General features: G+C 49.8%; 2 protein-coding genes across 5 annotated transcripts; both read right to left on the minus strand.

Annotated features, from left to right (window-relative positions):
- Nucleotides 1-485: 485 nt before the first annotated feature.
- MIA (MIA SH3 domain containing) lies at nucleotides 486-6,590 on the minus strand. 3 transcript variants are annotated; one of them, XM_012461444.2, is made up of 5 exons: nucleotides 3,335-6,590; nucleotides 2,978-3,049; nucleotides 2,761-2,894; nucleotides 896-1,006; nucleotides 490-578 (listed from the first exon to the last, which is right to left on the minus strand). In XM_012461444.2, the coding sequence occupies exons 2-5, from the start codon at nucleotides 3,024-3,026 to the stop codon at nucleotides 555-557; spliced, it is 318 nt and encodes a 105-aa protein (XP_012316867.2). In that variant the 5' UTR covers nucleotides 3,027-3,049; nucleotides 3,335-6,590; the 3' UTR covers nucleotides 490-554. The 3 variants fall into 3 exon arrangements, with proteins under 3 accessions (XP_012316865.2, XP_012316867.2, XP_012316866.2); XM_012461443.2 differs by having other exon boundaries at nucleotides 3,138-6,590; XM_012461442.2 differs by having other exon boundaries at nucleotides 486-578; nucleotides 2,978-6,590.
- A 5,031-nt stretch (nucleotides 6,591-11,621) lies between these two features.
- SNRPA (small nuclear ribonucleoprotein polypeptide A) lies at nucleotides 11,622-24,167 on the minus strand. Of its 2 annotated transcripts, XM_021670422.2 has the most exons (7): nucleotides 23,974-24,167; nucleotides 23,419-23,513; nucleotides 18,308-18,480; nucleotides 17,209-17,388; nucleotides 14,237-14,410; nucleotides 13,634-13,722; nucleotides 11,622-12,009 (listed from the first exon to the last, which is right to left on the minus strand). In XM_021670422.2, exons 2-7 carry the CDS (start codon nucleotides 23,489-23,491, stop codon nucleotides 11,850-11,852), a joined length of 849 nt encoding a protein of 282 aa, XP_021526097.2. In that variant the 5' UTR covers nucleotides 23,492-23,513; nucleotides 23,974-24,167; the 3' UTR covers nucleotides 11,622-11,849. The 2 variants fall into 2 exon arrangements, with proteins under 2 accessions (XP_021526097.2, XP_064237365.1); XM_064381295.1 differs by lacking the exon at nucleotides 23,974-24,167 and having other exon boundaries at nucleotides 23,419-23,952.
- Between the last annotated feature and the right edge of the window lie 188 nt (nucleotides 24,168-24,355).

Below are 24,355 nucleotides of genomic sequence, written 5' to 3' on the forward strand. Positions count from 1 at the left end.
CGGACTTGGGGGAGGGGATACAAATGCAAAGAAGGGGCTACGGGCAGGATTGACAGAAAGGCTGGAAGAGGAGCGGTTCTTGAGCTGGCGGGAGCGATTTCTGGCCTCAAAGGCAAAAAGAAGAAAAACTGGGAAGATACGCGTAGGGTACTTCCCACCTCCCTTTGCAGATAATCTTCCAAGAAAAACTTTGCTGTGCGATTTATATCCTCCGCGTGGTCCGGTTGGCTCCCTCCCACTAGTCTAGAGAGGACACTACAATCCCCTAATTGGGCTGCTTAGGTTTTCTTTTGCTTGTATCTGAAACCTAAGCTTTGGAGCTCTCCTACTGCACAGAGCTTTCATCAGTGAAACTCTACCTAGCACCCACTGATGTTACCACATGCAGCGGGTTAATTGGTTAGATTCAGGAACCTAGAGAAACATTTCATTTACACGGTCCCCACCCCACTCTACCCCACCCCAAAGATCACAGAGACAGGCAGTTTGCACTGGGCTGATGTATTTGCATAAAGCCGAGGAGGGGAAACGGCAGGGCAAGCGGTAGGCTGAGCTCACTGGCAGTAGAAATCCCATTTCTGAAAAAGAAAACGGGGAAACAGTGGAGAGAAAACCAGCGGTCACACCACAAAGGATCTAGTGGTTTTAGCAAAGGCTGCAGCTGCAGGGCCCAGGTCTGGCCACACAAGTGCCATGCAAATTAGCCCAGAGCCCCCTAATCTTTGCACCTCCCAACTGCACCCATTTTACTGGTAAGAAAATTGAGGCAGAGAAAGAATTTGTCCCAGTGCACACCTCTAGGCTGGCAGGGAGCCAAGGGTAGGAGCATCTTTGCCCATTCCCACAACCTAAGGGTCCTCCCTCCAGATTTCTTGCCAGCCCCCATGACACTCACGTCTGTCTTCACATCGACTGTGGCAGGTTTCAGGGTCTGGTCCTCTCGCACAATGCTACTGGGGAAATAGCCCAGGCGAGCGGCCACATCTCCATAGTAATCTCCCTGAACCTGGGGAAGAGGAGTTAAAAGCTAAGGTCTGGAAAGATGGCAAGCTCGTGCCTGCTGAAGGCCTTTGCATTCTCCCTTCTCCCTGATCTCCACATAACTGGCTCCATCCTTGTCATACGAATCTCAACTGAAATGTCACACAAATCGAATCTCACCTTAAATGTCACCTGTTCAGAGGCCCTTCCTGACCACCCAAGTCAGTCTCTGTTAATTCTCACAGTAGTGCATATTTACTTTTATTTAATTAATTTATTTATTTAGAGATGGAGTCTTGCTCTGTCGCCCAGGCTGGAGTGCAGTGGCGTGATCTCGGCTCACTGCAACCTCCACTTCCCTGCTTGAAGCAATTCCCCTGCCTCAGTCTCCCAAGTAGCTGGGATTACAGGTGTGCGTCACTATGACTGGCTAATTTTTTTTTTTTTTTTTTTTTTTTTTTTTTTTGTATTTTTAGTAGAAATAGGGTTTCACCATGTTGGCCAGGTTAGTCTCGAACTCCTGACCTCAGGTAATCTGCCTGCCTCGGCCTCCCGTAGTGCTGGGATTAGAGACGTGAGCCACTGTGACCTATTATTTTGGAGACAGGGTCTCACTCTGTGGCCCAGGTTGGGGTGCAGTAGCATGATCACAGCTCACTGCAGCCTCACCTTCTGGGCTCAAGCAGTCCTTCTACCTCAGCCTCCCAAGTAGCTGGGACCACAGACACACGCCATGATGCCCAGTTTATTTTTTTAATTTTTTTATAGAGATGGGGGTCTCGCTGTGTTGCCCAGGCTGGTCTCGAACTCTTGAGCTCAAGCAATCCTGCCACCTTGGCCTCCCAAAGTGTTGAGATTACAGGTGTAAGCCACCATGCATGACTGCTGCTATTTTTTATGACCTGCTTTTCGCTTGTTTCCCTCCATTAGAATAAAAAGGATCATTCACTGTTGTATCTTGGTGTCTAGAACAGAACATGGCACCATAGCAGATGCCCTAAAATTGGTAAATAAAGTGAAAATAGGGCGAGGGAGGTCGCTCACACCTGTAATCCCAGCATTCTGAGAGGCCAAGGCAGGCGGATCACAAGGTCAGGAGTTTCAGACCAGCCTGGCTAACATGGTGAAACCCTGTCTCTACCAAAAATACAAAAATTAGCCGGGTATGGTGGCATGTACCTGTAATCCCAGCTACTCGGGAGGCTGAGGCAGGAGAATCACTTGAACCCAGGAGGCGGAGGCTGCAGTGAACTGAGATAGCACCATTGCACTCCAGCCTGGGTGACAGAGCAAGACTCTGTCTTGAAAAAATAAAAAATAAATAAATTAATTAATAACATAAAGTGAAAATAGGCCAGGCGTGGTGGCTCACGCCTGTAATCCCAGCACTTTGGGAGGCCGAGGCAGGCAGATCACCTGAGGTCAATAGTTCAAGACCAGCCTGACCAATATGGAGAAACCCTGTCTCTACTAAAAATACAAAAATTAGCCGGGCATGGTGGCACACGCCTGTAATCTCAGATACTTGGGAGGCAGAGGTTGTGGTGAGCCGAGATTGCACCATTGCACTCCAGCCTGGGCAACAAGAGTGAAACTCGGTCTCAAAATAAATAAATAAATAAATAAATAAATATAAATAAATAAAGTGAAAATAAAGTCAGTCACAATATCCTCCCACAATGTCTATTTCAGTTCACTCTCCTCAAATCTTCTCTTCACGGGGATAATGAGTTTACCCCAGCCCTGTACCCTTCCCTCTTTCGCTCTCCCAAGACTCACGCTGCCTCCCCAGAAGAGCCGCCCACGGCCCTTCAGCTTGGAGAAGACATACACCACTTGGCCCTGGTGAATGGTCAGGAATCGGCAGTCAGGGGCCACGTAGTCCTGAAGGGCCACAGCCATGGAGATGGGGTCTGGGGAAGGAAAAGAAGGAAATGCAGTACCTTCCACACAGGCTAATACCCTGAGTCCCCAGTTCTCCCCTCCCCACACTCACGGCTGCACTCCTGGTCCGCACACAGCTTCCGGTCAGCCAGCCTGGGCATGGGGCTGCCCCTGACACCAGGTCCTGGGAAGGCAGACAGCAAGATGACCCCAAGGAACACCAGGGACCAGGCCATCGTGGACTGTGAGCAAGGGAGTGAGCAAGAGGGTACCTGGGTCTCTAATTTCCTCCCCTCCCTCTCTCCCGCAGCACAAGGAAACTTGTGTTCTTGGTCTTGTCCCCGCCCTAAACCAGTCCCAAATTTCGCCCACACCACCTAGAGGTTGCTACCCAGCCAGAACTATTTCAAGGATAGGGTAAAGGCTGCAAGCCCAAGGAAATTCCCAGATAAGGTCCAAAGCAGCTCACAGCTTTCCAACCAACAGCCCCCTCCTCGGCGATCACAGAGGCCCAGACAAGGAGGTTGAGGTATTCAATTCCATCTTCTCTTGAGTTGGCTTAGGTACCTGGACTCCAGCGGAGGAGCCTGTAAGGAAAACCACCTTGGAATTTCCTGTGCTGTTGGGCAGGAGAACAAGGCAGCCCTTTGATTATGAGAAACAGCCCAGCCCTCGAGTACTGATTGAATATTGTATTTTCAACCTTAGGCTACGCAATGTCCCACCATGGTCACTATTCCTCCGCACCAGCCGCTTCCTACTGGATGACCTGGGCTAAGCTATTTCTCCTCACAGAGCCTTAGCTTCCTTGTATGTAAAATGGGGACAATAATAAAAGCCTGGCTGGGCGCAGTGGCTCATGCCTGTAATTGAGGCCAAGGCAGGCAGATCACGTGGTCAGGAGTTAAGAGACCATCCTGGCCAACGTGGTGAAACCCTGTCCCTACTAAAAATACAAAAATTAGTGGGGTGTGGTGGCGCATGCCTGTAGTCCCAGCTACTCGGGAGGCTGAGGCAGGAGAATCGCTTGAACCCGGAGGCAGAGGTTGCAGTGAGCCGAGATCATGCCACTGCACTCCAGTCTGGGTGATGGAGCAAGACTCGTTCTCAAAATAATAATAATAAAAGCCAATAGTTATGGAGCATTCACTAAGTATGTATTTATGTTATGAACTCAAATGGATGCTCTGTATCATGTCAGGAGTATTTATAATAACCCTCCCCCACTTTTTTTTTTGAGACAGGGTCTCACTCTGTTGCCCAGGTGGAGTGCAATGATGCCGTCACAGCTCACTGCAGCCTCAACCTCCTAGACTCAGGCAATCCTCCCACCTCAGCCTCCTGAGTAACTGGGACTAGAGGCACAAACCACTTATGCCCGGTTAATCCATTTTTTTAAAAAGATTATTTTGAGAGAGGGTCTTGCTCTGTTGCCCAGGTTGGAGTGCAGTGGCATAATCGTGGCTCACTGTAGCCCCTATTTCCTGGGCTCAAGCAGTCCTCCTACCTCAGCCTCCTAAGTAGCTAGGACCACAGATACACACCATCATGGCCAGCTAATTTTTTGTGTTTTTTGATAGAGACAATGTTTCGTCATGTTGCCCAGGCTCATCTCAAACTCTTGGGCTCAAGCAATCTGCCCACCGTAGCCTTCCAAAGTGCTGGGATTACAGGCATGAGCCACCAGGTCCCGCCTAATTTAATTTTTTGAGGCAGGATCTTGCCGTTGCTCAGGCTGAAGTACAGTGATGTGATCATAGCTCACTGCATCCTCAAACCCCTGGGCTCAAGAAATCCTCCCCTCTCAGCCTCCCGAGTAGCTGGGACCACAGGTGGGCCACCATGCTTGGATGATTTTTTTTTTTTTTTTTCATTTTTGTAAAGCCGATGTCTTACTACGTTGCCTGGGCTGGGCTGGAACTCATGTTCCCAAGCAATCCTCCTGCCTTGGCCTCCCAAAGCACTGGGATGAGCCACCAGTGCCTGGCCTATAACCCCTTGTTACATGGAAATGGAAGTATTAAGGAACTTGTCTAAGGCTTATACAGCCAGAAGTGGAGAAGTGGAGAAGCTAACACTTGTATCCAGGCCCACAGCCATTGCTATAGTATCTTTATTATCTCTATAGATATCTATAGTATCTTTAGGTTTATTTTGTTGTTTTTTTTTTGAGATGGAGTCTCATTATAGTGCAGTGGTATACATTCTCGGCTCACTGCAACCTCCGCCTCCCGGGTTCAAGAGGTTCTCCTGCCTCAGCCTCCCAAGTAGCTGGGATTATAGGCACCCACCACTTTACCGGACTAGTCTTTTTGTTTTTTTTTTTGAGACCGAGTTTCACTCTTGTTGCCCAGGCTGGAATGCAATGGTGTGATCTCGGCTCACCAAATCCTCTGCCTCCCAGGTTAAAGTGATTCTTCTACCTCAGCCTCCCGAGTAGCTAGGATTACAGGCATGTACCATCATGCCTGGCTATTTTTTTATTTTTAGTAGAGATGTGGTTTCCTCGTGTTGGTCAAGCTGGTCTCGAACTCCTAACCTCAGGTGATTAGCCCTCCTCAGCCTCCCAAAGTGCTGAGATTACAGACGTGACCCACCATGCCTGGCCTAGTTTTTGTATTTTTAATAGATTTGGGGTTTCACCACGTTGGCCAGGCTGGTCCCTAACTCCTGACCTCAAGTGATCTGTCTGCCTCAGCCTCTCAAAGTGCCGGTATTACAGGTGTGAGCCACAGTGGCTGGCCTACTATGCTGTCTTACTTACAGGGCTGTGTTAGGGGTTAAACACATCCATTCAATGGATTTGCAGGGCACACAGAGGGCAAAGGGACATGTTAAGGACCTCTCAACAATGCAACCAACAAATCCAGACCACAAGTGTGTCAATAAGACAAATAAATTGCCTGAGAAGGGGGAAAAATGGGCCTGAGGGGTGGCCTAGATTTCAAAAGACGTAAGAACCATAGCGGCAGTCACAACGTGTAGACCTTACTTGGATTCTGATTTAAAGTGTTTACAGACTTACGTATAAAAATATTGAAAATCTGAACACTAGTCACATATGTAGTGATGGTAAAAAAAACTTAGTTTTGGGTGTAGTCACAGCATTGTGGTTATTTTTCAGATACACAGATGCTCCTCAATGTATGGTAGGGTTAAATCCTGATAAACCCATTGTTAAGTTGAAAACATTTTAAGTGGATTTCTTTTTTTTCACTCTCTCATCGAGGAATGACTCAGGCCCACTATAACCTCCACCTCTCTGGGTTCAAGCAATTCTCCCACCTCAGCTTCCTGAGTAGCTGGGACCACAGGGGCACACCACCACACCTGGCTAATTTTTTTTATATTTTTTGGTAGAGACAGGGTTTCACTATATTGGCCAGGTTGGTCTCGAACTCCTGACCTCATGACCCGCCTGCCTCAGCCTCCTAAAGTACTGGGATTATAGGCATGAACCATTGTACCAGGCCTGAATTTTTTTTCTTTTAACAGACAGGGTGTCACTCTGTCTGTCCCCCAGGCTGGAGTGCAGTGCCGCAATCACAGCTCACTCAGCCTTGACCAACTGGGCTCAACCTATCCTCCCACCACAGCCTTCTAAGTAGTTGCGACTTAAAGTGTGAGCCACTGCACCTGGCTTCAAAATGCAATTTTTTTTTTGAGATGTTGTTTCACTCTTGTTGCCCAGGTTGGAGTGCAATGGTGTGATCTTTGCTCACTGCAACCTCTGCCTCCTGAGTTGAAGTGATTCTCCTGCCTCAGCCTCCCAAGTAGCTGGCATGATAGGCATGCACCAGCTAACTTTGTACTTTTAGTAGAGATGGGGTTTCACCATGTTGGTCAGGCTGGTCTTGAACTCCTGACCTCAAGTGACCCACCCACCTCGGCTTCCCAAAGTGCTGGGCTTACGGGCATGAGTCACTGCGCACAGCCCTGAAATGCATTTAATACCTAGATAAGCCCATTATGAAGTCGAAAAACTGTAAACTGAACCACAGTGAGTTGAAGACTATCTGTACTTAAATACTGATTGAGAGTGAGCTAATAGGATGTCTTCTCAAAATAATCTGAAAAGGAGAGAGAGTGGAGGCCTGCTTGAAATTCAGATGGCCACAAGTTGGTACATGAAGCTGGTAGAAGGGAATATGAAAGTTCAGGAAACTATAGTCTTTTCTTAAAAAATTATTGTTATGTTCAGGCCGGGCGCGGTGGCTCAAGCCTGTAATCCCAGCACTTTGGGAGGCCGAGGCGGGTGGATCACGAGGTCAAGAGATCGAGACCATCCTGGTCAACATGGTGAAACCCCGTCTCTACTAATACAAAAAATTAGCTGGGCACGGTGGCGCGTGCCTGTAATCCCAGCTACTCAGGAGGCTGAGGCAGGAGAATTGCCTGAACCCAGGAGGCGGAGGTTGCGGTGAGCCGAGATCGCGCCATTGCACTCCGGCCTGGGTAACAAGAGCGAAACTCCGTCTCAAAAAAAAAAAAAAAAAAAAAAAAAAAAAATTATTGTTATGTATGTTTGAACTTTTCCACTTTAAAACATTCTTTATACAAAAAAATTAGCTGGGCGTGGTGGCAGGCGCCTGTAATCCCAGCTACTTGGGAGGCTGAGGCAGGAGAATCACTCGAACCCAGGAGGCGGAGGTTGCAGTGAGCCGAGATGTCGCCAATGCACTCCAGCCTGGGCAACAGTGTGAGACTCCGTCTAAAAAAAAAAAAAAAAATTACTCCTTCATTCAGGCCAGGTGCAGTGGCTCACTCTTGTAATCCCAGCACTTTCGGAGCTGAGGCAGACAGATCACTTGAGGTCAGGAGTTTCTGATCAGCCTGGCCAACAAGGTGAAAATACATAAATTAGCCAGGTGTAGTGGCACACACCTGTAGTTCCAGCTACTTGGGAAGCTGAACCAGAATCACATGAAGCTGGAAGGTGGAGGCTGCAGTGAGCCAAGATCACGCCACTGCACTCCAGCCTGGGTGACAGAGTGAGACCCTGTCTCAAAAAAAAAAAAAAAATCATTTATTCATTCATTAAATATTTCTTGAGTACATAAAGTATGCTAGGCTTTGATCCAGACCCTGGAGATTCATCAAGGAATGAAAATTAAAGACCTCTGGTTGGGTAGATAATCAGTGTACAAAGTTCAGGTGTATGATATTGTGTGACGTATTAAAGATACTCAGAAAACACACTCAAGAATCAGCTGTCGGCTGGGCGCAGTGGCTCACGCCTGTAATCCCAGACCTTGGGAGGCTGAGGTGGGCGGATCACCTAAGGTCAGGAGTTGAAGACCAGCCTGGCCAACATGGTGAAACCCTGTCTCTACTAAAAATACAAAAAATTAGCCAGGCATGGTGGTGCACACCTGTAATCCCAGCTACTCAGGAGGCTGAGGCAGGAGAATCACTTGAACTCGAGAGGCAGAGGTTGCAGTGACCTGAGATCATACCACTGCACTCCAACCTGGACAACAAGAGTGAAATTCCACCTAAAAAAAAAAAAAAAAAAAAAAAATCAGCTGTGGGGACTGTGTCCTCTGCCCCATATTACTGATGAAGCCACAAAACAGTAGTAGTGACTTCAATTCCCAAAGCCGAATGCATGTATCTACTGCTGCGTAATTACCCTAAGACCAACACTGGCTGAGGGCAGTGGCTAATGCCTGTAACCCCAGCTCTTTGGGAGGCCGAGACAGGACTGCTAGAGCCTAAGTGTTCAAGACTAGCCTAGGTAACACAGTGAGACCCTTTATCTACAAAAAGAAAAAAAAAAGAAAAAAAGAACTAGCTGGGCATGGTAGTATGCACCTATAGTCCCAGCCACTCAGGAGGCTGAGGTTGGAGGATCACTTGAACCCAGAAGGTAGAGGCTGCAGTGAGCTGTGATCCTGCCACTGCACTCTAGAGCAAGACCCCGTCTAGAAAAAAAAAAAAAAAGACCAAATTATCACCTTTTCTGTGGGTTGGATGCCTCAGGCTCAAGGTCTGCTTTAAGGCTGCAGTCAGCCTGTCAGCCAGCACTGCAGTTTCATCCGAAGGCTGGACTGCGGGAGGACTGCTTCCAAGCTCATTCAGGCAGCTGTTGGGGAGATTCAGTTGCTTGTGGAAACTGGACTGAAGGTCTCTGTCCTCATTTTTCTTTACATGTGGACCTCTCCAGATGGCTCACAACATGGCAGCTGGCTTTCCCAACAGCAAGACAGGGGCCAGTCTTTGTATCCACGCTTTGTACTCTCCCTCCATATTCCAGCCACAGTAACAGGGTCACAAAGAAGTACAATTCTTTTTTTTCTTTTTGAGATGGAGTCTCACTCTGTCACCCAGGATGGAAGGCTAGAGTACAGTGGCACAATCTCAGCTCACTGCAACCTCTACCTCCCAAGTTGAAGTAACTTTCCTACCTCAGCCTCTGGAGTAGCTGGGACAACAGGCGTGCGCCACCACACCCAGATACCTTTTGTATTTTTAGTAGCAACAGTTTCACCATGTTGGCCAGGTTGGTCTCAAACTCCTGACCTCAAGTGATCCACCCACCTCAGCCTCCCAGAGCTTTGGGATTATAGGTGTGGGCCACCACGCCCAGCCATGTTTTATTGAACACAATGCAAATGGCAGCCCCTGGAGTTTTCCCTACTTTCTAGTGCTCAAATGCTGAGCTCACTCTCACCCCAGGACCTCTGCACTTCCTCCAGATCTTCACAAGCCAGGCTCCTCCAGATCACTCGGGGCTCCCAAGGATTTCAGCTCTGGACTTTGCTGACCACCTTATGCAATGTTACCCCCTCAGCTTCCAACTTCCACGTTGCCAAGGAGAAAAGTAAGTCTCAGAGGAGTTCGGTCACTTGCCCAAGGTCAGAATGAATAAACAACGGAGAATCTGAACTCATTTTTCACCTCCAAACTGCTTCAGAGATCCACAGGCTGAGCATCCTTCTCCAGAGGGTCCGCCTTGCTCCCAGAGACCCTCACTTCTGGACTGGCAAGTCCAAGTTTTTTATTTTTCTTGAGATGGAGTCTCCCTTGTTGCCCAGGCTGGAGTCCAGTGGCGCAATCTCGGCTCACTGCAACCTCCACCTCCTGGGTTCAAGTGATTTTCCTGCTTCAGCCTCCTAAGTAGCTGGGACTACAGGCACGTGCCACCAGGCCTGGCTAATTTTTTGTATTTTTTAGTAGAGACAGAGTTTCACTGTGTTAGCCAGAATAGTTTTTTTTTTTGGAGGTGGAGTTTCACTCGTCGCCCGGGCTGGAGTGCAATGGGACAATCTCGGCTCACCACAACCTCTGCCTCCCAGGTTCAAGCGATTCTCCTGCCTCAGCCCACCTCCCCACTGCCGACGAGTAGCTGGGATTACGGACATGCGCCACCACATCCGGCTAATTTTTTTTTTTTTTTTTTTTTTTTTTTTGAGGCGGAGTTTCGCTCGTTACCCAGGCTGGAGTGCAATGGCGCGATCTCGGCTCACCGCAACCTCCGCCTCCTGGGTTCAGGCAATTCTCTTGCCTCAGCCTCCTGAGTAGCTGGGATTACAGGCACGCGCCACCGTGCCCAGCTAATTTTTTTGTATTAGTAGAGACGGAGTTTCACCATGTTGACCAGGATGGTCTTGATCTCTTGACCTCGTGATCCACCCGCCTCGGCCTCCCAAAGTGCTGGGATTACAGGCTTGAGCCACCGCGCCCGGCCTTTTTTTTTTTTTTAAGTAGAGATGTGGTTTCTCCATGTTGGTCAGGCTGGTCTTGAACGCCCAACCTCACGTGATCTGCCTGTCTCAGCCTCCCAAAGTGCTGGAATTACAGGTGTGAGCCACCGCACCTGGTGCCAGGATAGTCTTAATCTCTTGATCTCATGATCTGCCCGCCTCAGCTTCCCAAAGTGCTGGGAATATAGGTGTGAGCCACTGTGCCCAGCCCAGACTGCACTTTTGTTGAGTAGAAAAAGGTGAAGGCCGGGCGTGGTGGCTCAAGCCTGTAATCCAAGCACTTTGGAGGCCAAGGCGGGCAGATCACCTGAGGTTGGGAGTTCAAGACCAGCCTGACCAACATAGTGAAACCCCATCTTTTTTTTTTTTTGAGACGGAGTTTCGCTCGTTACCCAGGCTGGAGTGCAATGGCACGATCTCGGCTCACCGCAACCTCCGCCTCCTGGGTTCAGGCAATTCTCCTGCCTCAGCCTCCTGAGTAGCTGGGATTACAGGCACGCACCACTATACCCAGCTAATTTTTTGTATTTTTAGTAGAGACGGGGTTTCACCATGTTGACCAGGATGGTCTCAATCTCTTGACCTCGTGATCCGCCTGCCTCGGCCTCCCAAAGTGCTGAGATTACAGGCTTGAGCCACCGTGCCCAGCCTAAACCCGTCTTTAAAAAAAAAAAAAAGGTGAAGGAACACCTCTTCCTGAACACACTTGTCATGTGTCAGAAAACTGATGGCACAGACACATAAGCCTAGAAAGTGAATAGTGTGCCTGCCCTTAAAGGTGGCATTCTTGTGCAGTACCCAACATGCCTAACTGTACATGGCAGCCCTGACTTTGCGTTTCCTGACCTAGGATTCCATTTCCTGCTGTGAATTGGGACAATATACGAAACTGCCAAAGCAGTAACTGTAACCTAAGTTTGAACAGTATTACTACACTATCCTATGTTTCCCCAGGGTTGCAAACCTCAAAATGCCAAGAAGTCAAAAAACCCAGGATGTGCTGGTGAGGTGGAGGGAAAGGAACCAGGGAGAGCAAGAAAATCAGACAAATGATTGTGAAAAACCAAACCTCAAAGAACCACTTTAATTCCGGCCTAACAGCACCAGGTGCAATGTCTGGGGACAGACTCTGGGTACAATGCTGTGTGGCGACCACTCACTCACACACGGCTCCAAGGAGGCCCCCAAGGGGGACTTACCTTCAGGGGGCTGAGCCAAGGGGGAAAGGGGTAGCCCCAGAATAGGGGAAGGGGCAGGCACGGGGTGGGGGAAAGGGTGCTACTTCTTGGCAAAGGAGATCTTCATGGCGTTGTTCTGGGTGATCTTAAAGCCCTGCAGGGCATCGCGAGCTGCCCCTGCCTGTACCTCATTGTCGAACTCCACGAAGGCGATGTCATGCCGCCCAGGGACCAGACGGACCTCCTTGAAGCCAGGGAATCTGGAAGAGAACGATAGACCTCAGGGACTCAGCATTTCCCCCCAACATGCTGGCATCGAGTGGACACAAGTCAGAAATGATGCCAAATAGCCTCCAATGCACAGGACAGTGCCTCATTAATACCAATTATCCAGCCCGAAATGTAGGTAGCACTAAACTGAAAAACTCTAATGTAAACATAGCATTTAATGAAAAATTTTAATACAAACAACCATGCGTCTGCAAATAGTACACTGCAGACCCCCAGGTCCTTCCTAAATCATACCCCCCACCCTGCCACACCAACAATAATTGGTACCCTCCCTTTGTTCAGTTTTGTTTTGTATTTTTAGTAGAGATGGGGTTTCACCATGTTGGCCATGCTGATCTCAAACTCCTGACCTCAAGTGATCTGCCTGCCTCACCCTCCTAAGATACTAGAAATAAGGGCATGAGCCACCGCGCCGGGCCTTACCCTCACTTTTCTGATATGCTGTTTCTCTAATTTCCCCCTTCTCATTCCATACTTCTTTCTCCATTAAGCAACCATCCTCATGTTTACTGGGTATTCTATTTTCCATCAGCATTCTTACAAAATACACAGCTTTGTGGGCATGCTGCACGTGTGGTATTGCTTTTCTATTTTTTTCGGGCTCTCACAATCTCCTCTCAGCACTATTATAAAGTTGCGCTTTCTTGCCAGGCACAGTGGCTCACACCTGTAATCCTAGCACTTTGGGAGGCCTAGGCGGGCGGATCACAAGGTCAGAAGTTTGAGACCAGCCTGGTCAATATGGTAAAACCCCGTCTGCACTGAAAATACAAAAATTAGCAGGGCGTGGTGGTGGGCACCTGCAGTCCCAGCTACTAGGGACGCGGAGGCAGGAGAATTGCTTGATCCCAGGAGGCAGAGGTTGCAGTGAGCAGAGATCACACCACTGCACTACAGCCTGGGTGACAGAGTGAGACTCCATCTCAAAAACAAAACAAAAAAAGTTGCGCTTTCTCTTCTTCTAAGTGTCACACAGTGCAGCTTGGTGAGTGTCTGCACGAGGTCCATCTCTTCTTATAGACAGCCTCCAACCCCCCACCACAAATACTGTGATGAATGCCCCATTCACAGCCCCTGAAACAGAACCACCAGACGAGCTCATTCACATCCACAGCTTCACTCAACGGTGAACAGCCCCTCTACACATTGGCCACGCTGGTCTCCACACTGACACCAGGCACAAGAGTCCACGTGGCCCCATCTCCCACACTTGCTGTTTTTGAGCACGCTGACTTCTGCCAGTCTTATAGCTAGTGCTCAAAGGTGTCTTGATGTAGTGTTACATGTACCTTGCCTTGCATGGCTCCATTTTAGGGGCTGGGAAAATGAGGCCCAGAGCCTGGACTCCCTCAGCCCTCAATTAAGGCTGAAAAAGGCCACAAGCCCGGCCATGGTGACCTTTCCAGCCTCATCATGTCCCCAAAGGCCATGGGCCCAGCCACAGCCTCCTCCTTTCACATCTTTGGTCACTGTCCCTCCTGCAAAGCCGTACTTGGCTCAGGGCTCTGCTGGCAGAGTTCTGAGGCCTGTTCCCATGGAGATGCCTCCTGCCCATCACCCTCCAGGGACCACCCAGCCACAGGCCCCACTTACTGATTGAAAAGCATGGACAGCATGAGCTCGTTGGTCTCCTCTGGCAGGTTGGTGAGGAACAAGATGTGATTCGGTGGATTCTCGGAAAGCTGTAGGGGTGTGAAGGAGCCGGTGAACACAGGAGCCCTGAGCCTAGTGGAGGACCCCAGTACTGCCCCTTCCTCCACTGCTCACACTGCATGGATTCATTCTGGTACTTCCACCCAATGCACCACATACTGTTGCCCGTCTGCCCCCCACCCCTTTCCCCCTACAGACTGTAGGCCACAGGACAGCATAGGTTTCTGTCTCAGTCCCTGCTGCATCGCTACGGTGCAGCCCTGGGCCTGGCGCATAAGCAGGCGCTCGATAGCTCACAGAATGAACCTAGGTGCTGGCACCGCTCCAGCCTGCCCTAACCTTCTGGACCCTCCAACCAGCATGCTAATTCCTCTCTGCCCAGGGCCCACCCCCACTGCTACATCCTCATCATTCAGTACCACCCCCTCAGGGGGGGCCTGCCCAGACCACTCAACCTACAACTGCCCCCCGGCTGGTCCCTTTCTAGTCTTGTATTCTATTTATATGAGACCTGGTGGGGTGGGGACGGGACTAGATACTCACAGGCTGCGCAGGGGGCATCTGTCCTGGCATGAGCTGCTGTGGGGGCATGGCCCCTGGTGGGATCTGGCCAGGTGCAAGGCCTGGTGGGGGGATCATGCCAGGGGGTGGCATGTAGGGCGGCTGGCCCGGCATGTGGTGCATGATGCGCGGTGCCTGAGTCATTGGTGGCATGCCCTGTGGGGAGAGGAAGGAGATCGCGTGGTTACGGCCTCCCCAGGAGACAGAAGAAGCCAAGAGAGGAAACCCAGCAGGTGAGCGATGCAAGGAAAAACACCCAGAAAGAGGCAAAAAAGGCACCCAGAGAGGGCCAGAAAGAGCAAAACCCAGGGTCTAGTGGCACATTAAATCAGAAAGAGCTAACTTAAAAACTCCCCAGGTGCAGTGGCGTACCCCTATAGTCCCAGCTATTTAGGAGGCTGAGGTGGGAGGATCACTTGAACCCGGGAGGTCAAGACCACGTGCAGTGAGCCATGATTGTGCCACAACACTTCAGCCTGGGAAGCAGAGCGAGACCCTATCTCTTAAAAAACAAAAGCAGGCCGGGCGCAGTGGCTCATGCCTGTAATCCCAACATTTTGGGAGACCAAGACATGGGGATCACAAGGTCAAGAGATCGAGACCATCCTGGCCAACATGGTGAAACCCTGTCTCTACTAAAATACAATAAATTAGCCAGGCGTGGTGGTGTGAGCCTGTAGTCCCAGCTACTCAGGAGGATGAGGCAGGGGAATCGCTTAAACTTGGGAGGCGGAGGTTGCAGTGAGCAGAGATTGTGCCGCTGCACTCCAGCCTGGGTGACAGTGAGAGTCTGTCTCAAAAGCAAAACAGAACAAACAACAACAACAGAAAAGCCCCAAGTCAAAGGAGGGCAGAGATGCCGGGTGCGGTGGCTTGCGCCTATGATCCCAGCAGTCTGAGACCAGCCTGGGCAACATGGTGCAACCCCCTCCCTACTAAAAACACAAATATTAGCTGGGTGTGGTGGTGGGCACCTGTAATCCCAGCTACTAGAGAGGCTGAGGGAGAATTGCTTGAACCTGGGAGAAGTTGCAGTGAGCCAGACTGCACCACTGCCCTCCAGCCTGGGGGACAGAGTAAGACTCTGTCCCAAAAAATAAAAACAAAAACAAATGAGGGCAGAGATGGCAAGGGACACTCAGGGCAGGTGCAGAACGAAACTCATGGCAGCAAGGGGAAGAGGGAAGACAGCAGATGGCAGGCAGCACAGACAGGGGCTGGAGTCACAATCTGAGGTTGAAAGTGGACAGAAAGCTGGGTGCAGTGAAGATGAGAGAGGTTAACAACAGGAGCCCACAGTAATCCGGACGCCACAGGCGACTTGGAGAAAGTGAGTGGCACTGAACAGAGCACGACTCAGTCAGAGCCAGAGCCATAGACAAAAGCCAGAGAGACACAGAGTCTCAGAGACCCAAGGAGTGGGCCCGGTTCATCCATTTTTTCTTTTCTTTCTTTCTTTCTTTTTTTTTTTTTTTGAGACAGAGTCTTGCTCTGTTGTCCAGGTTGGAGTGCAGTGGTGTGATCTCGGCTCACTGCAACCCCCACCTCCTGGGTTCAAGCAATTCTCCTGCTTCAACCTCCCAAGTAGCTGGGATTACAGGTGCCTGCCATCATGCCCAGTTAATTTTTGTATTTTTAGTAGAGATGGGGTTTCACTGTGTTGGCCAGGCTGGTCTTGAACTCCTGACCTCATGATCCACCTGCCTCGGCCTCCCAAAGTGCTGGGATGACAAGTGTGAGCCACCGCACCCAGCCTTGTCCATCTTTTCTTTTGTACTTAGTGCTCTTTGTATCCTGTTTGGAAAACAGGATGTTTCTACTTTTCATGCCCTCACCAAGGTCATGAAGACATTTTCCTGTTTTCTTCTAGAAACTTCATTGTGTGAGGGCCAGGTGCAGTGGCTCAAGCCTGTAATCCCAGCACTTTGGGAGGCCGAGGTGGGTATATCACTTGAGGCCAGTAGTTCAAGACCAGCCTGGCAAACATGGTGAAACCCCATCTCTACTAAAACAAAACAAAACAACAAAAAATCAGCCTGGCATGGTGGCACCCACCAGTTGTCCCACTTACTTACTAGGGAGGCTGAGGCAGGAGAATCACTTGAACCTGGGAGGCTCAGGTTGCAGTCAGCCAAAATCATGCCATTGTACTCCAGCTTGAGCAGTAGGACTGAAACTTTGTCTCAAAATAATAATAATTAATAAATTCGTAATAAAACTAATTTTTTCCATATTGCCCTTACATCCAGTGACCTTTCTAAATCAATCTTAACAGTTGCTTAGTAGATACTTGGATTTTCTACATGCACAATGACTTAAAAGACCGGCACCAGGCCTGATGGCTCATCCCTGTAATCCCAGCACTTTGGGAGGCCGAGGCGGGCAGATCAAGAGGTCGGGAGTTCAAGACCAGCCTGGCCAATACGGTTAAACATCTCTACTAAAAATACAAATATTAGTCAGGCGTGGTGGCACATGCCTGTAGTCCCAGCTACTTGGGAGCCTGGGGCAGGAGAACTGCTTGAACCTGAGAGGTGGAGGTTGCAGTGAGCCGAGATCACGCCACTGCACTCCAGCCTGGGCAACAGAGTGAGACTCCATCTCAACAACAACAACAACAACAACAAAGACAGGCAACAAAAGCAAGGCCAAGGAGACAGCAACAACAACAACAAAGACAGGCAACAAAAGCAAGGCCAAGGAGACAGCGATACCAAGCCACAGCCACGAAGAAAGAAAGACCTTGAGAAACAGTCACACGGACAGGGAACAGGCATTTTGAGTGGAGATAGCATCATCTAGGTGCTCAACACCCTCCAAAGAGAGACAGACACATAATCTCTATAAGGAAATGGAAAGGAGGGGTCTGAAGCCCCAAGGGGAGAATTCTCCCCACCCTGTCTCAAAGCCAGTCCATGTGGCTAAGGAAAGCCTGTCTGCTGGCCCTGGCTTACCGGGACAGGCCCCTGTACGGCTCCCACCACGGGGGCAGCTGCCCCGCCCTGCACAGCCTTCTTGGCGGCTGGGGTCTCCTGGCTCTTGGGCTTTCTCTTCTCCCGCTTGCGATCCCGCTCCACAAAGGTGCCTTTCATCTTGGCAATGATATCTGAGTCGGTCTTGGCATACTGGATACGCTACCAAACAGAGAGCAGAATGGGTTAAGGGCATGGATTCAGAGCCCAATTGCCAAGATTCAAAATCGGACCTTATCAGGGACCAGGAGGTTGAGACCAGTTTGACCAACGTGGCAAAATCTCATTTCCATCCAAAATACAAAAATTAGCTGGGCATGGTGGTATACACCTGTATTCCCAGCTACTCAGGAGACCGAGGTAGGAGAATAACTCGAACCCAGCAGGCGAAGGTTGCAGTGAGCTAAGATCACACCACTGCACTCCAGCCTGGGCAACAGAGCAAGACTCTGTCTCAAAAAAAAAACAAAAAAAAAAAACAGGCATGGTGGTTCACAACTGTAACACTTTGGGAGGCTGAGGTGCAGGTGGATCACCTGAGGTCGGAAGTTCAAGACCAGCCTGACTAACATGGAGAAACCCTGTCTCTATTAAAAATAAAAAAAAAAAATTAGCCGGGTATGGTGGCACACACCTGTAATCAAGACCAGCCTGACCAACATGGAGAAACCCCGTCTGTACTAGAAATTTAAAAAATTTAGCCAGGTGTGATGGCACACACCTGTAATCCCAGCTACTTGGAAGGCTGCGGCAGGAGAATCGCTTGAACTTGGGAAGCGGAGGCTGCAGTGAGCCGAGATCACACCATTGCACTCCAGCTTGGGCAACAATAGCAAAACAACATCCCCCCCCCCCAAAAAAAATGCTGGGATTACAGGCATGAGCCACGGTGACTAGACAAAAAAAAAAAAAAAAAAATTGTTTTTGAAATGAGGCAAGGTGCAGTGGAGCTTGGTCCAGCCTCACCTTGGCCAATTAACCCTCATATCCCCTCCTCTACTCCAGGCCTGCCCAATCTCCTATAACATTTCACACACCCACACCCACACCCACACCCAGCCTCCATACCCACAATACTCACCATGGGCTTGTCATAGAAGGGGAAACCCTGCATGGAGCGCAGGGCGTTGGTGGCGCTGCTGACCTCCTTGAAGATGACAAAGGCCTGGCCCCTCATCTTCAGGCTCCGTGATACCAGGATATCCAGGATCTGGCCAAACTGGGAGAAGATGGCGTACAGGGACTTCTTTAGCTCTGCAGTGGTGAAAGAGAAGACCTTTGAGCTCCCCCTTTCAGAAGAAGTGCAGTCAAGATGGAAGACCATCAGCCAATTCACAGGGTACCCAGAATGCCTCGAGTCCACAATCTCTGAAGATCTAATAATTACAGAAGCAGCCAGGAACCACTCAAGTGGCCAAATACACGCTTCTGTAAGATTCGGACAGTAATAGTACCTACCCCAGAGAGCTGCTATGTAACGAACATGTGGACATACATGCAAAGTGCTCAGAACAGCATCTGGCACATAGTAAACACTCAACAGATATGAGTGATTCTTTTCATTGCCACCAGCACCCTGACACAGGCCTGCATGACATGACCCTGGCAAATTTCCCCCACCTCATCATCCCTGCCCACATTCCACCTCGCTCCCCAACCACACTGGCCCCCAGGCCTGAGACACCAATTCTGCCCCAGGGCCTTTGCATTGGCAGCTCTCTTTACCTGAACATCCCTCCCCTGACTTTTACGTGGCAGCCTCCTTCTAGTCACCCAGGTCTCAGAGGAAATGTTGCCACCTCTGACCATGTTTCTAAATGTCTTCCCATGTCACTCTTACTCTACTTCCTGTTCTTTCGTGGCTATTTCCCGCCTCCTGTCATGAGACATTAACTTGGGTGGCTACAAACATTTGACTTAAGATACCATCAAGTGCTTTTGACAGGGTATCATTCAAAAAGACAGGGTATCATTCTATTGCCCAGGCTGGAGTTCAGTGGCATGATGATAGCTTACTGCAGGCTTGACCTCCCAGGCTCAAGCAATCTTCCCACCTCAGCCTCCAAAGGAGCTGGGACTACAGGTATGCAACACCACACATGGCTGATTTTTTATTTTGTGTAGACACGGTCTCCTATGTTGCCCAGATTGATCTCGAACTCCTGGGCTCCAGCGATCCTCCTGCCTTGGCTTCCCAAACTGCTGGGATTATAGGCGTGAGTCACCACATCGCCATCAAATGCTTTATAGAGACAACTTCACTTCCTCACAACAACCCCATGAGGTGGCAACTACGACTGCCCCAACTTTACTCAGATGGAAACAGGTTCTCAGAAAATGCCTCATCGGCGCAGGGCGAGTATCTAGAGGGCACAAGGAAGGGCATGGCACAACCCAGTCCACATACTCCATCTGAACCCAGTACTGCCCATATCTCACCAGCAAAGGGTTTCACTTAACACCAAGTGGGTTTCAGCTCAACAAGGATGGTCTCCCTCTCACCACCCAGGTCTGCAAAGGGTAACAATGTCTTATGCAAAGAAGATGGCTGAGATGGCCAAGTGTGGTGACTCACACCTGTAATCCCAGCACTTTGGGAGGCCGAGACAGGCAGATACTTTGCACTCAGGAGTTCAAGACCAGACTGGGCAATATGGCGAAACCCCATCTCTACAAAAGATACAAAAATTAGCCAGGCATGGTGGCGCATATCTTGTGGTCACAGCTACTTGGGAGGCTGAAGTGGGAGGATCCTGCTAGCCTGGGAGGCAGCGGTTGTAGTGAGCCATGATCGCACCACTACTTTCCAACCTTAATGATAGTGAGACCCCGTCTTTGACCCCCCCACCAAAAAAAAAAAATCCTGGCCAGGTGTGGTGGCTCACGCCTGTAATTCCAACACTTTGGAAGCCTGATCACTTGGGGTCAGGAGTTCAAGACCAGCCTGGCCAACACAGTGAAACCCTGTCTCAACTAAAAATACAAAACAAAAACAAATTAGCCAGGTGTGGTGGAGGGCACCTGCAATCCCAGCTACTCAGGAGGCTGAGGCAGAATTGCTTGAACCAGGGAGGCAAAAGTTGCAGTGAGCAGAGATCACGCCACTATACTCCAGCCTGAGTGACAGAGACTCTGTCTCAAAAAAAAAAAAAAAAAAAAGGCGGGCTGCGTGCTTCTGTGGGAGGGGGAAGACAGGACTGACGCAGAATGACAACGGCAACACAACAAGAAGTCCTTGGCCTCTACCACAGCATGATTGAAATTGGACTGCATTACAAGATTCCTTATCCAAGGCCAATTCATCTGCCTCCAATGGGCCTCACCCCACTCCGAGGCCGGGGACTTCGAAGCCAAGAGAAACTCAGGAAACTCTCCAAACCAGTATATCTCAGATCTCATGATGAAGTTTCCTAATCTAGAAGAAAGTTTATTTCTGCAAATGATGAACCAACTAGTTCTTGAATATAAACCAGATGGCAAAATACTTTTTTTTTTTTTTTTTAATAAAAAGACAGGGTTTCACCATCTTGGTCAGGCTAGTCTTGAACTCCCGACCTCAGGTGATCCACCCGCCTTGGCCTTCAAAGTGCTTGGATTACAGGCGTGAGCCACCGTGCCCGGCCCAAAATACTTCTTGATTAGGGGCAAAAATTCAAATGTCTTCTTAAAACCTCCACAATTGATTCTCACCTCATCATGTGCACTTAGGATATCCCTAGAATTTCTCAGCATCTTTCTTCCTGAGTGGATGGCATTATCCCTAGAGGTCATGGACCTTACATCCTCACTACAATCACCTTTGGAAACAAGACTAAGGCCTGTGGGAAGAAGGCAGAAGGGTGCAAGAGCTTTTCATGGGAATGCTGTTCACCACACATGCGAGCTAATGCAAAGAAATCTTCCAGTCACTGGAAGTTACTGTGGGCTACTATAAAACTATGTACCACTCTCAGAATATTCTTAGGCTTTTTTTTCAAGTTACAGATTTACTTAAAAGTGAGGTTTTTCATGTGGGGAAAAAAAAAAAAAAGCTGAGCCGAAGCAGAAGTCACTGGGTAAATTAGATACCAGGCTAGGAAAGAAGCAAGAAAATGTGTGTAGGTTGGGTGGCGGCAGGGACAGTGAGTAGTCAAGGCTGATTTTAAGTAATTAGCCAAAAATTCTCGGGTGGTTACATTTCTGGTTTTCCTCTTCATATTCCAGCCCATGACTCTCGCTCAGACTTCACTCATTCCACTGGACTCTGGGCCTCTCTACTCTCCAGCACCCCCACTCATCCATTCGCATTTACCCTCCACAGCTGGGAGGATATTCCACGAGGGAGGCAGCCAGGACAGGGAAGCACTCTGACTCCCCAACACCCTCAAGACCAAGCCCAATGCCTCACAGCCATGAGCCAACGGTGCACAGCTCATTGGAAGCTTCAGCCTTCCCGAATAGCTGGGATTGCAGGCACGCGCCAACATGCCCAGCTAATTTTTTGTATTTTTAGTAGAGACGGGGTTTCACCATGTTGATCAGGATGGTCTCGATCTCTTGACCTCGTGATCCACCCGCCTCGGCCTCCCAAAGTGCTGGGATTACAGGCATGAGCCACCGCGCCCGGCCTGTCTCCTTTTTTTTTGAGACAGTCTCACTCTATCGCCCTGGCTGGAGCATAGTGGTGCAAATTCTGCTCACTAAGACCTCTGCTTCCTTCCCGTGTTCTGAAAGGGAAACAGTAAAAAATTGCAACAAACAAACAAAAAAACCCCTCTGCTTCCTGGGTTTCAAGTGATTCTCCTGCCTCAGCCTCCTGAGTAGCCAGGGCTACAGACATGCACCGCCACACCTGGCTAATTTTTGTATTTTTAGTAAAGACAAAGTTTCACCATGTTAGCCAGGCTGGTCTCGAACTCCTGACTTTAAGTGATCTACCCGCCTCTGCCTCCCAGTGTGTTGCGATTACAGGCGTGAGCCACTGCGCCTGGCTGTAGGCTTTGCTTTCCTCAAGAGCAACTTCACTGGTAACCCCAAACTGAACCCCAGCAAGCTCCTTCACTTCTCCCGACAATTTTCTTGAGGTGATAAGAGTAACATTTATCCAGCCCTTCCTAGCTGCCAGGTACCATAAAACAGAAACACTTGGAGATTTAGCTAATTTAATTTCCCCCAACATCCATGCAAAGAAGGTATTATGACTTTGTTCAGTTTTCAGACACAGAAAATGAGGTTCAAGAAAGGTGATAATTTACTTGAGAAAGCAGTAGAGTCTTGCCGATTTCAATAATTGAGTTCTTTTTTTTACATAGGTTCTTGCTCTGCCCAGGATGCAGTGCAATCATAGCTTACTGTAGCCTCAACCTCTGTAGCTCAAGCGATCCTCCCACCTCAGCCTCCTGAGTAGCTGGGACCACAGACGTGACTCACCCATGCCCAGGCTTTTTTTTTTTTTTTTGTAGAGACAAGATCTCCCTTTGTTGCCCAGGCTGATCTTGAACTCCTGTGTTTAAGTGATCCTTCTGCCTCGGCCTCCCAAAGTGTTGTGCTTGCAGGCCTGAGCCACCACGCCCTGACAAAAACTGAGTTATATACCGGTGGCTGCAACCACTTTACTTGCTATGTGACCCAGGGCAAGTCACATCACCCTAGTCTCAGCTTCTTATTTGAGGAATCGGAGTAACAGTAGCCTTCTTCTTACAGGCTTGTTTTGAGGATTAAATGTAACCAAGATTTATATAAAAGCGCATAGACCAGCCCATAACACAAAGCGTTAGCCACCAGTACGACACATTTTCACTGTGCGCTGATCACTGAAAACGCCAGTGACCAAGAAGCCCCAGGCGTTGCCCTCACGGAGCTCAAAGGCCACTGGGAGGAGAGAGCCCCAGGACAGCCCAGAGGAATCCGGGCTTGATGGGAGGAAGTCAGGGGCAGCCACGTGAAGGGACGCGGGACAGGGAAGGCTTCCTGGAGGAGGGGTCCTGTGTCCTGAAACCGTGTAAGATCAGCAACAGTGACCAGGTTAAAGGGCAGAGTGTAAGATGAACTAACGAGTGTTGAAGACGGAGGAAGTCGTTTGTGTAAAGGCCAAAGGGTTCACTGGAACAGTCTGCTTGGACGAACACTGAGAAAGAGAAGCAGGTGCAGGGGGTGGAAGGGAGACCAGCCCGTGCGGGACAGCCTGGAGTGCGGACTAACCCGAGAACTCACCATCCTTCTTGATCTTCTCATTGAGGTTGTTGATATAAATAGTGTGGTTAGGGCGGGTCTCGGGAACTGCCATGGAGTGAAGTGTCGAGGTAAGGCTTAAAGGAGGAAAAACGTGACTTTAGCCCTGGTTTTCTCCAAATCCTTTGTCCCAACGTTGGCTTAACGGGCTGCTCAAGGATCTTCCTTCCGAGAGGAAGTCAGTTAAGGCGGGAGTGGGAAGGACGGAGACACAGCATGGGCAACAAAGCGTGCGTAGGATCCGATTCTTAAGCCCGCGTGCGGAGGGAACTCTCGAGATATTTACTACGAGTTCCAGGATGCTCTACGCGACCCAGTGGGCGGAGCTCCCTAAATGGCGATTCCCATTGGCCCACGCGTCCGAAAGGCAGTCCGGGAGAAAAAACCCGGATGTAAGAGCAAGTAAAAGAAGAGAGGACGGGTCTTGGGCAGCCTGGCCTCGAGCGACAGAAAAGTTTCCTCAGACGGGCCCACGAAGGCCCGGACGCCAAGCGCACTGCCCGCCCTCCGCCGACGTTCGTCTGCGCCCGATGTTACCTTCCGACGGGGCCGCAGTTTTCTCAAGCGGCGCCTGCTACTTTCCTGAGACCAAACCACAAAGCTTTCTCTCCTGGCCCCGCCCCTACCTTCCTACCAGCCAATCCCCAAGCAGAAACTCAGTAGCTTGCCCAATCAGAGCAAGACTCGTTTCTAGGCTCCGTTCTTGCCAATCAAAACGATATTTGGGTTCCCGCCTAGGTAGAAAAACCCCGCCCCACTTTCGACAATTCCACCTTCTTCCGTAGCTCCCGGGTCTACGGACCAATCAGTGAAGGTCACGAGTGTTTTGCCAATCGGGACGCGTTTCGCGCTCCGGTGTCTTCCGGAGGCAAGCCTGTTTGAAGCCCCGCCTCTTCCCCTCATGCGCTGCGTTTTCTGT

The sequence above is a fragment of the Aotus nancymaae genome, unplaced genomic scaffold (assembly GCF_030222135.1).
Source record: "Aotus nancymaae isolate 86718 unplaced genomic scaffold, 86718_ANA_hifiasm-v0.15.2.pri h1tg000028l, whole genome shotgun sequence".
Taxonomy (NCBI): domain Eukaryota; kingdom Metazoa; phylum Chordata; class Mammalia; order Primates; family Aotidae; genus Aotus; species Aotus nancymaae.

Excerpts from the sequence above, each read along its gene's own strand:
- SNRPA (XM_021670422.2), bottom strand. The coding sequence starts at position 23,491 with ATGGCAGTTCCCGAGACCCGCCCTAACCACACTATTTATATCAACAAC. Across the intron at positions 18,481-23,418 it reads TGAGAAGATCAAGAAGGATG|AGCTAAAGAAGTCCCTGTAC; the intron begins GTGAGTTCTCGG and ends TCACCACTGCAG. Across the intron at positions 13,723-14,236 it reads AGATGCCCCCTGCGCAGCCT|CTTTCCGAGAATCCACCGAA; the intron begins GTGAGTATCTAG and ends ACACCCCTACAG.
- MIA (XM_012461442.2), bottom strand. The coding sequence starts at position 3,101 with ATGGCCTGGTCCCTGGTGTTCCTTGGGGTCATCTTGCTGTCTGCCTTC. Across the intron at positions 2,895-2,977 it reads TGCGGACCAGGAGTGCAGCC|ACCCCATCTCCATGGCTGTG; the intron begins GTGAGTGTGGGG and ends TTCCTTCCCCAG. Across the intron at positions 1,007-2,760 it reads GGCTCTTCTGGGGAGGCAGC|GTTCAGGGAGATTACTATGG; the intron begins GTGAGTCTTGGG and ends CCTCTTCCCCAG.